The 11,550-nt window shown below is 37.5% G+C and overlaps 1 protein-coding gene across 2 annotated transcripts in view; it reads right to left on the bottom strand.

Moving 5' to 3' along the window:
* Positions 1–243: 243 nt before the first annotated feature.
* LOC142356801 (major vault protein-like) overlaps positions 244–11,550 on the bottom strand; it is a 28,427-nt gene continuing 17,120 nt past the window's right edge. For both annotated transcript variants that reach the window (XM_075408668.1, XM_075408615.1), the window contains exons 3-9: positions 6,055–6,255; positions 5,092–5,786; positions 4,586–4,789; positions 3,847–4,240; positions 1,857–2,068; positions 1,298–1,641; positions 244–871 (exon numbers count right to left, since the gene is read on the bottom strand). In XM_075408668.1, the coding sequence (XP_075264783.1) occupies positions 651–871; positions 1,298–1,641; positions 1,857–2,068; positions 3,847–4,240; positions 4,586–4,789; positions 5,092–5,786; positions 6,055–6,255 (2,271 nt within the window). In that variant the 3' untranslated portion in view covers positions 244–650. The remainder of the gene's footprint in view (positions 872–1,297; positions 1,642–1,856; positions 2,069–3,846; positions 4,241–4,585; positions 4,790–5,091; positions 5,787–6,054; positions 6,256–11,550) is intronic.

Raw genomic sequence — 11,550 nt, 5'->3', positions numbered from 1 at the left:
AGTAGTATATATAAGCGTTATACAACATATACACAGCGGAGGGACATCTATTTTCGTCCCCGTTATTTTTGGTCAAAATTTTGACTTTCGAGAAACTTTTGGAAATCGAATCAGAGTATTCATTTTGGCCAAATGTCCCCCTGTATATGTTTACAACACCTATATATACTATTCACTTGAACTTGCCTGAAAGGTGTCCGGTATGTGACACCTCAATTATATGCATTAACATCAAAAACAAGATTGGGAACGTTAATCTTTTAAATAGAAGGGGTGCAAGAAAATAAATGAATCTCTACAATATTTGCTTGTGTTCGCACCAAGACATTAATGATACGCATAAAATAGCATGAATGTACAATAAAGGTTAAGTCTGCTTGCAATTAGTCAGGCTCTAATATTTCATAATTTAATAAATTTGCCATTAAACGTGAACAAACAACACGAGTGAGTCTAACATGAATTTCCAATTAATAAAGTCTATAAACATTACTTCACTCAGATTTATGTCTCACAAGAGAATCCAAAGCATTCTACAATTGCGAGTGGATATTGAAGAACATCGCATTGTATAACTTGGGTTAAAATCTTCAAGGATTGATTGTTTATTTATGGTACAAATATGGGGAATATTTCAACGCACAATTTGTTTAATCTTCATCATCTTGAGTTGATTTGATCATGGGCCCGATCAGTCCATTTGCGGCCGTGAAGAGATTGATGGGTGAGTTTCCATCTGTGATCAGAGTAGACTTGATGCCCAAACCAGACAGAAGTTTGGCTTGAGTGGCTGGACCAGCATTGGCCATGTCTCTGATAGTTTCACGACCAATTGCGTCAACCATGTTCTTGAATTTCTCAGTCTCAATTCCTAAATACACAACACGCTCTAAACTGGTGAAAAATGTTACCTTAAGTTTACACAGAGTAACTAATCACTGTGTGCATATTGCAAACCAGAGTCTTCATTGAGAACAAAAATCCGACGTGGTGAGGTACCAGATACCAAGGTTCACTGCGCGCAAAAGATTCGCTTTCCCAAATTTGTGTATAGATTTTTAAAGTTTCCGCAAACGTTCTACCTCCTGTTGAATTAAAGCAACCTTCGGATATGTCTAGGAAGAAAAATGACTAAAAGTGACAAAGACGCGAGGGAAGGGAGCGCTGAATAGCACAATATTACTGCGAGCTATAGGTTCTCCGAAAGACATTACCCATGTTAAATTTTTGCTTCAGTAGACCGAGAAATTGAAACTTAAAATGAAGAACATTGAAACTAAATAGAACTAAGTCTTACCAGCTAAATCCTTCGATTTCTGAATCTCCAACTCATTCTGTGCTCGGACGTACTCCAATTCTGCTGTTCGCGCATCTTTCAACCTCAGCAGTTCAGAGTTGGCCTCAATGTTGCTTGCCTCTGCCTTCAGTTTAGCCTGTTCAACTGCCGCTTCACCCTCAATTCTGGCTGCCTCCGCTCTACTTTGGGCCTCAGCTTTGGCCTGACCTGTGCTCTCGACAGCTGCTGAGCTTGCTTGCAACTCCAGGAGATCTCGTCTGGCTTTCTCTGCTTCAGCTTCATCTACCAGTTTCTGACGCTCAAGGCGGCCTTGCGCTTCTTGTTCGAGACGTTCGGCTTCTTGCCTGGAAAAGGCAAACATGATTGTGCAACGAACTTATTGTCACCCGTAAGGTGCTGACGTCTACCAAGGACATTTGGCAATTTAAGTTTTTTTAAGAATGGCACAATAGGTTTTTAGGACAGGTAAATATTGATACAGGTAAATAAACACCTCAAAATATGCATTCCAATTTGCTTGCACTGATTATAATTTAATTGACAAGTGACCAAAACAAACCTAGCAGTTGCCTCTTGCGAGTTAGTTGTGATCTCAATGGCCAGTTGGACACTCTTCTGGAGAGCATCTCTCGTCCTCTGGTCAACTGGCTCGACACTCTGGATGTCAATGCTGGTAATGACAAGACAGTTTTGGGGGAATTCGAACTGACTCCTCACTTTTCCATTCTCGTCAAGACCAAAAACTGACGATCGAATGATCTTGGCAGAGTTCTACACCACAAAATAGTTCATTGTCAACATTCTGAGTCAAACTGATACATTTTAGTTAACAGAGAAATATCATATGCAGTGTAACATCAGAAACTCAAAGATTTCTATACTTGCGAGAGTTAGAGCTCTAAAATAGAACAACAAACTCATCAATGGCTATTTTACAGCTATGAAAAAACAGAAAAGCTGATTTAATTCGATATCCGTAAACACTTCTTAATAAAAACTTCAAAGTATCAAAATCAGGATAAGCTCTTCCATCTTCAATTTGACCACCTTGTAATTTACACACTTGCAGTGTTTCAAACATTTCGAATATCTTCCCACAATAAAAAAAACCTTCTCAGACCGATTGAACAGACTTTAATTGTTCTCACCGGTAGCGAAATTTAGAAGTTTCAAAAAATGTCCTAATTTGTTCTGCAGTTTTATTAGATTCGGCAACAATGGCGCATTCAGCCTTTCAGTTTGAGGACAATAAGCTTAATAATAATACCAATGAGAAGTATACTCTAAGGAACTTTGATAATGCAATATAAAACTCTAAACATTGACTCGTAACGCCCGGGCTACTAATTTAATCCGTTTCCTTTGATTTCGCTCTTTCACTTTGAACGTAATTGCAAAATTTTGCTGAATGAATTCTAAACCTCAATTAATTGATACAGCGAGTCAGGTAAGAAAATTGTGAATTATGCTGAACGAAAAATGTGATCAAAAGATAGAACGAACTAAAAAAAAAACATAGCAGGACAAGTGCTGAACTACGATTCAAAGAATTTTCACTGACTAAACACAAAACTATACGTAGAATGGACTACGAATGCATTGGAAAAACCAATTGGACAAAAATCCAATCATAAAAAACGGCAAAAACCCACAAGCGAGAAAGCGAATTTTTGTTGAAACAATTTTTTCACTCAGTGAAAAATTTCCCTCAACAAAACCACTTGCTTTTCAATCTTCTTCCTTTTTCGATGTGACAGAATCATCACTTCATTTTGACAACAAAAATCATGAAGATTCGCTGCACTTTCATCTGGCTTTTAGTAGTGAACTGTTATCAATAGAGTTCAAAAGCTAAGACTGCGAATGACAGTAATTTTCATCACGCAAAACTCAAAAAATTACGAGAGACCAAATCGGTCAGGCAAAAAACAATGGCTCACACTAAGACACGACTACAACAATGTTCGAGCAAAAGCAATTAATAAATTAAATCAGTAATAAAAAACAGTAAATCAATCAAACCCGTCGGAAAAATTTTTCAACGGTACCCAAAAGCAAGCAAGTAAGCAGGCTGTTATAACGCGACAAAACAGCGTAAAAATATTTATCGATAAATATCGAACAAAGAAATCTCGGGCGAAAGGCGGGCGTGGCTATTTAATTTAATGGGGCTTTAGCCTAGACAAATTTTCCAATATGGGTGCAAAAAAATTCTACTGGGGAGGGATTCGAAGTCAAGCGTGAAAAAGTCACTCGTGAAAGTGAAATCGGAAGACTGTTCTAGAAAAACGATGAGGAACAACGGTTATGTTTCACAGACATTTTTATTCCCCGACTGGAATGTTTCTGGCAATTTTCAGAGAACTCAAGGAGAAAACTTATCACCAAGCGCATCTACTTCAGCTACAACAAACTAACAATAGTTTCATTTATGACAAACTAACAATATGACAAACTAACAATAGTTATGACAAACTAACAATAGTTTCATAGAAAATCATTGCTCAAATGGTTTTCAGAACAATTGAAAATATCGTAGCAAAAGGTACCTTGTGGAAGTCGTCAAAGGGAACACTAGCAACGGCCCCTCTCACTCGAGACGCAACTGCTTTGCAACAATCACCAACAAAATCAGGAACTGAGAAAATCTTGGCGGCTTCTTCCATACTCTGCTCTTTGACATCAAAGTGCCAGTTGTAAGACAGTTGGAGCGAGAGTCTGGCGTGGTCTGAAGTCTCAACTACAATGATATCTGTCATGAAGTCTGGACCCATCAACAGACATAGACTCTTGATCACGTTGGGTCTCTTAGGCTTCCCACCCGAGATACTGAGCTGGGTGAACTGCTCATCAGGACCAAGCATTACCAAATCAGGTCCAAAAACTACTCGTGCCTTCTTCAATTTGTAGTCGTAGATTTGGCTTGCGGCATTGTGTGGCACTCTAAAGAGGACTAACAGTTTATCCAACTTAGAACAGTTTAAAATTCGACTTATAATTACCAACTTAAAACAGTTAAAAGGCTAATACAATCAGTCACAAATTAAGCGATTCATTTTATTCATTTTGACCCAATTTTTATTTGGTTCATTGATTATGACAGAAGATTATGTTTAGCAAACTGCAATTTACAGTATGCTTTTCAGCTCACAATTCGAATGTTTTTTACACAAATTTACTTTTCGATAGGTTCGATCGCTATTCACGCAATAGCACCAAGAGTTTGAAATAATTATTGGTCAATCACCGAGTTAAAAACAAATGAACAGAAAGAAAATGTCAACCTACCTGTACGTGACAACTTTAGTTTTGTCTCTGGGCCTAGAAGTGTCAGATCGTTGTCCTCTGTCACTCCTGTCAGCCAGGGGATCCTTGGCTTGGGAGAGAAGTCCCTCGACAGCAGAAGACATCTCCTTCTGCCACAACTCCTCATCCTGTGTCAACATGTACGTCTGTCCAATCACTGCACGCACTTTACCAGACTTTATATCCCTAAAATCAGCAGCATATAAAAGCTGTTTTATACTTAATTTCTCATAAGCAATTTTATATTTGAAGGGACAAGATAATGAGGTCAAACCGTCAACTAGTGAGTCTATCAATATTAAAAATGAAGTCCACAAATTGAATAATTTAAGATCATCCAGGAAGTTTGAACTCGCTGGTGCGTCAATCTTATAAACAACTTTAAAACTGATTAACTTTTAACTTTTGGACATTATCGAGAGCAACTAACTCACTAAAGATAATGCAGTTTAATATAATAATGCATTGAGCTATGCAACAATACTTACCTAACATATATGCCTTCGTTCTCGTCCAGAGGGATAGCCTTTCGCCTAGTGACAACTTCGACTTCAACTCGTGGTACGTAATCGCAAGGACCTCGGATCATCCACAGATCTCCGGGAGCACGGGGACCACTGGCTTCATCATTGAAACCAACCGATGCTTTCAGAATGAGACCATCATCTTCACCCAAAATGTAAACATCCTGGATGCCACTTTGGAGGTACTCGCCAGGCTGCAGGAAAAATGAGATCTCTCCCTTAATCAGTTTCTTTTGACCTAATTGCGGTTTTCCTTTGTCGTCAACCGGATCCATGACTACACAATATTGCCTGTTGTTCAAAGTAGTGATGTTGATGATTCCCAGAACCTCTTCGTAGACGTCTGGAATATGGGTCTCCGCATCTTGAAACGTCACGAGCCATTCTTCGCCTGATTTCCTCGTCTTTCCATAGACATCTTTAAACGTCATTTTGGCTTGAAGGTGGAGGGCTTTCTTTTCAGTTAAGACAACGGCATCAACGACATCAATGACTTCCTCGTATGCCCCTGGGAGGTATGCGCCTCGAGAGGTCACAAGCCACTCTTGACCAACAACTCGAGCATTGCCATTTCGATCGAATGTCTCTTTTCTCGCTCTGAGTTTGATTGCTTGGTTAGGTTTTATCACTGTGCTTCGAATAGTTTCATCAACAGCAACCTAAAAGAGTATTTCATTATAATAAGCAACTGACTTTCGAATCAGACAGTCCATTTGCATTGTTCTATTTTGAGACCTCTCAATATGCCTCCGCTTAGTTTCAACACAGTATAATTGTCTCCAATTAATGAAATCAAAGGTAATATGATGACTGAAGCATTTCCCATGATCTACAGGACCACGAGTCCAAAAAATGACAGGACCTAGATCGCATTGAGGTACAAATAGCCATTGATCCAATAATTAGCATAGATTAGTAGAGACGAACCTCTTTTCTAGGAATGTAGGTTCCAGGCCCTTCAAACAGCCACTCGTCTCCTGCGACTCTGTGGGTTCCATCCTCATCTTCGAAGTCTAGGATAGATCTGAGTCTGAGAGCTGTGTTAGCTGTCACTATTTTCAGAGGAGTCACCTGTTGTTTTAGCACCTCTCCTGGGTACAGAGGGAATGGGTCTCTAGTTTGTCGCACCTGAAAACCATCGAGGTTACCCCAATTACAAAGGCATTCATGCAATTTCATGGTTCAACGACAAATTTCCACATTTTTATTTATAATTCAGAAGCTTTCACCATTGCCTATGTTCGCTCATATTTATCGCAGATACAGGTAGTCTTCTTTTCTGGCCTCTAGAATTTTAGTTATCGTTTTATTTCGCTCCAAAAAGTAAAGAATTCAAGTTTTTGATCATCATTACAGAAGCTGCCGTCAAAAGTGTGATGCTAATATCCATTACTTAATGAGCAAAATATTACTTCAAACGGAACACTATTAGCGACGTTTTTTTCCAAAAATTGTCAAAAATTCCTAATTTAATTGCTCAACAGTCCAATAAGATACTTTGACAGATAAATGATTAAAAACATAAAGACCTCATATTTCAGAAGTTTGAAAAAATATATAAACTTTAAAGGCCATTTACATCAATATTAAGTTAGAAAATTTCGTTTTCTAGCGAAAAAAATAACCCTCTCATTTTCCTCTTTTATTACACGCGTTTCCTTAACACCAATGGAGAATTGTGGTAAACTATTTGAGACTAAACAGTTAATATTCGCCAACTTTCCAAAAACAAAAACTGTCGAAAATCAGAATCTCTCAACGTTTTGGTTCTCCAGCTTTTTGAGTAATAACCTGCCATAATTTTGAATCATGAAGACCAATCATTCATGCATAGGCACTCAAGGTTTTTAAATTTTCCGGGTTTTAGGAACTGTAAATTTGTGCATTACTTAGGCATTATAGGCAAAGAAATCAGTATATTGAAGGGGAAATGTTAGAGGCTACAAAACGATTCTCCAATTCTCAGTCTAAGTTGAATAATATCAATCAATCATATCGCTGCAAACCTTAACAAAGTTGAAAACTTGGCTTCCATGAACAGCAAATTCCTTTTTTTACCAAATTCTGTCCCATAGCTAGATACGTGCAGCGAACACATTTCAGAAAAACAAATTTAAGTATGAATGAAAAACTAGCGTGCGTGAACCGGAAGCAAACTGATCCCTATCCCCGTTTTGAGAGTTTGAGGTATTCAAGGCAAAAATTAAGAAAAAGCAAAAATATCTGCAATATTTTACTATTTAAAACAGACGGCGAAAAGCCCAATTTTATTTAAATGAAAGCAATATTTGAAACTCCCCCCACAAAAGCTCTTAATTAATATCAATTTTTGTTCCGAATACATGGAAGGTTTGCTCGTACAATCTCTGATAATGCCTTGATGTTTGCTAATTTCTCCCCGTTTTCAATATTTTGAAGTAATGCTGCTGAAATTTAAAAGCTTTTGAAATCGATCCTGGAATTGCGAAACGAAAAAAAACAGCAACATAAGTAGTAAGTAAATACTGTCTCAAGAGAGGGGGGGTTATCCTAAGATACTTAAACATGGGATAATAGGGGGTTATCCTAGACGGAAAGGGATTAAGGGGATTAGGCGGCCTTGAAACTCATTTTTCCGCCATGACAACTCTAGCGACGGTTGATTTGAAAGCTATTCACGAAATTTACAAGGAATTGAAAAAGGATTATTTTCAATACGGTGAAAGGTTTCTTTATTTCTTGGCAACATGTCAGTACTTGGATCCTGATCTTGATTTGGATATTGCGATGAAAATGAGACCCTATGGTGGACTGATTGGTATTGATAATTCGTCTCTGGACAAGTATTTCAAGTCTTACAAAATTTTGAGGTTGCATGCTATACTTCACGACGCTTCAGGTTTTGTCTTTGAATATAGTGAAAAAGGGCCGGGCTATTCGTATGTCCTACCGTGTCCAGTGACAAACGAGTATCTTGGTCACGTGACAGGACTTGCCTTCTGTCTATATGTAAAGACTTTTAAAAGCAATTTATTCAGTTTGCTGGAATGTTGAAATCAAGACCAGTTGTTCTTGATTTTGAAGGCTTTCGACATAAAAAGTCTGGTTTTATTATCAAAGAACTAGCTGTTTCGACAGAAAATTATTGCGATACTGTGTCATTTTTACCCCCAACTTCATTCAACATACTGTCTTCGAGTGAGAGACGATCATACAGTTGGGTGTCAAAATATCTCCATGGTTTGAATTGGGAGAGTGGAGATTATCCATATTGTTATTTGCAACAAATTTTTGAAAGCATAGCACTTCGATTTCCCTTGGCAACTTTTTATGCGAAGGGAACAGAAAAAACAGAAACAATTCAGAAACTTCTCAAAAAGGACGTTATCAATTTAGAGATTTTATTATGTCCAAAAATTGAAAATTTGAAATTTTTTCACGAGACACCAATTTGTACTTTACATATTTTAAGCTGTCCTAAGCGGCAAAGAAATCAACACTGTGCAAGAAAAAAAGCTACACTTTTTTACCTGTGGCTAACGAATGAATCGACGGTCCGAGAAAGCAGCATCGTCTCTACTTCAAGTGAACTTGTCACCAAATTTGGTGGTTTACAGTTGTATAGCGGATGAAAATCAATTAACAGCTACATTTGTCAAAGAGGAAAAAGTTGACAGTCGTGGTCAAACTGTACTGAGGAAACAGCAAATTGTCTGTACTGGTGCTGAAATAGAAGCCTTCAAGAAATACCTTTCACTTTTGGAGTACTTTCAATTGTACCATGTCTTTGGAAGAGAAAATGCGACAGCTGAAACTAACCCCTTTACCTATGCCCAAGCGTGCAGAACCAGTTCTGATGTCACTGAACGATAAGAGCCTTCCAGCTGAAATAAGACAAAGAATTGAAAAGAACAACGTACAGTCAGTTGTTTTCAGAGAAAAAACTGACAGAGTAAATGCGAACTACACCATTACTTTTATCAATGATAATCAAAACTCACAATTTGTATCCTATGAAATTTATATAATGAAATAACCAAATTTACCTCTTTTTATAAAAAAAAACTTATTTTGAAATGAGTAAAGCAGAGGATCAGTTAGATACAGGCGGGGCAATAACTGACTTAGTGTTTGATGATAATCACCATGAAAGACGATCATGGAGGTTTTGTAATTCAAGGATACCACGATCAGAAGTTGTTTATTTTACACAAGTTTTTATTATAATTTTTCTCATAATAGTTTCTCTGGTAAAACTTGTGTTTTTCCAGCTTGAATGTGAAGAGTCTACATTTTGGTTTTCTCTTCTTTCTTGTACAGTTGGATACGCTCTTCCCAACCCAAAATTATGAATAAAATCATTTCAACAACTGACCGGTTGTTTATGGCTGTTTGCGGTCCGTCATGTTGCGGAAAAACAGAGCTTATTTTCAGGATGTTACTCGAAAACACTTTCTCCAAAGTTCCTCTCGATTTTTTATTTCTACCAACATGAACAACCCAAATTTAAGTCACTAGAGGCAAAATTAAACATACAGTTTACCAAATTTTCAAGCTTCGATCTGATATCGGAGCTCGAAAACTGTCTGCTGGTGTTTGACGATTCATGTGAAGAGATTTTTAATGACAAAGAGTTTTCGAAATTGGCTACAGCAGGACGTCACAAAAACATTAGTGTAATTTACGTAAAACACAATTTATTTCAACAAAGTAAATGGTCACGAACTATTGATCTTAATACAACACACATCATTTTATTTAAATCACCCCGTGACATTCAACAGATTGGTTTAATTGGTCGACAGCTTAAAAACACGCAATTTTTGAAAGATAGCTACGAGCTAGCAACCAAACAACCCTTTGGTCATTTACTGATCGATCTGGATCCAAAAACATCGGACGTTTTACGTTACTGCTCCAATATTGTTCCACCAGGACCATCCGTTTTTTACCTTCCCCCAGCTAAAGCTGTTATAACCAATTTGAGTAATGAGAGAGAAAGAGCTTTGTATGCTGCGGCGAATGTTAGAGACATCGGACATAAAGTCAAAAGAACTAATCAAGTCGGCACCAAATAGTTTTATTAACTTTCTTTGCGAGTGTTTGCTTAATGTTGTCAACGGTAACGTTCCCGTCAAGAAGACATTAATACAAGGTCATGAAAATTCATTTAAAAAACTTTTATCTAAACAAACAAGTTTAAGAAATAAAAGGCAGATTTTTGCTAAAAACACGGTTCTTTTGAAAGGTATTGCTCTCTCGTGTTACCTTCATCTGAGGAAGTGATAATGTATACTGAAGAATTTATCTTAATTCCCAAAAGAATGTTCATGTCAACACAACCGGCAAAAAGTGAAATTTTTGACAATCCTGTCTACAAACAGAAAGCCACGCAATTGTCTCTCATTCAAAGAAAAATGTTACAAAATCCGGAAAAAAGTGAAAAAGAGGATGGAGCAGTCCAGACAGAACCCAGCATAAATGTTGAAACAGATCATGAGCAAAAAGAGGAGCCGATGAGTGATGACAGTGAAATTGAACCTATTGTCAAAAAAAGTACAACTACAACGTTTCAGTCAATAATGAGAGATTTGGGAGTGATGGAGAAAAATAAAATCGGAAGAGCAGAAATAATTCTCAACAAGATATTAGAATCCCCGACAATATCCATTGAAGATCCAAGTGGTATCATTCATATTGATAACCAACCACTTGGCTTAAAAGCGTCAACTTTTTTGTATAACACACAGCAGTCAACAAAGAAAATTGACATTCAAAAATATTCTCGAGCATTATTAGCTCTCGATCTTCCACCTCATTTAGTTTCGAATACCTATGCCAGACAGATCTTGGAAGCATCCGAAAGCGAAGAAGAAATTTTTGCAAGCCCACGAGGACAATCAGGAAGCGGTTATCAAGTTACCAACCAAAGAAAAACGGGCACAAGAAAAAAGACGGCAGAAGGAGAGACCAAACAGCAAAAATGGTCTTACTTCTTCTGAGAAAAAAACGTTGGACCAACTGTATTTGAAGGGACCTGCATCGTTTGGAAGCCCAAAGCGATTAAAAACCCAAAGCAAATTATCATTTGGTAAAGTTAAGACATACTTGGAAACCAAGTCATCCTTTACAAAATATCGCCCAATTCGTTTACGATTTCCCAGACTTAAAGTAATAGTTAAAGACATAAATGAAATTTGGTCCGTTGACTTGACTTTTGTGGATAAACTAGCAAAATACAACAGAAATGTTAAATATTTATTGGTTGCGGTCGACTGTCTTTCCAGATACCTTCGTGTGGAGCCCTTAAAAACAAAGTATGCAACGGAAACTGCCTCGGCCTTTAAAAAAATGATAAAAAACAAGCAACCACAAAAAGTGTGGGTTGATGATGGTACAGAGTTTCTTGGAGCCTTCAAAACCTTATGCAACAAACGAGGAATT

The sequence above is a fragment of the Convolutriloba macropyga genome, chromosome 1 (assembly GCF_964194025.1).
Source record: "Convolutriloba macropyga chromosome 1, txConMacr16.3, whole genome shotgun sequence".
Taxonomy (NCBI): Eukaryota; Metazoa; Xenacoelomorpha; order Acoela; family Convolutidae; genus Convolutriloba; species Convolutriloba macropyga.
Note: the sequence above shows the minus strand (reverse complement) of the source record. Positions and strands in the feature narration are given on the sequence as shown.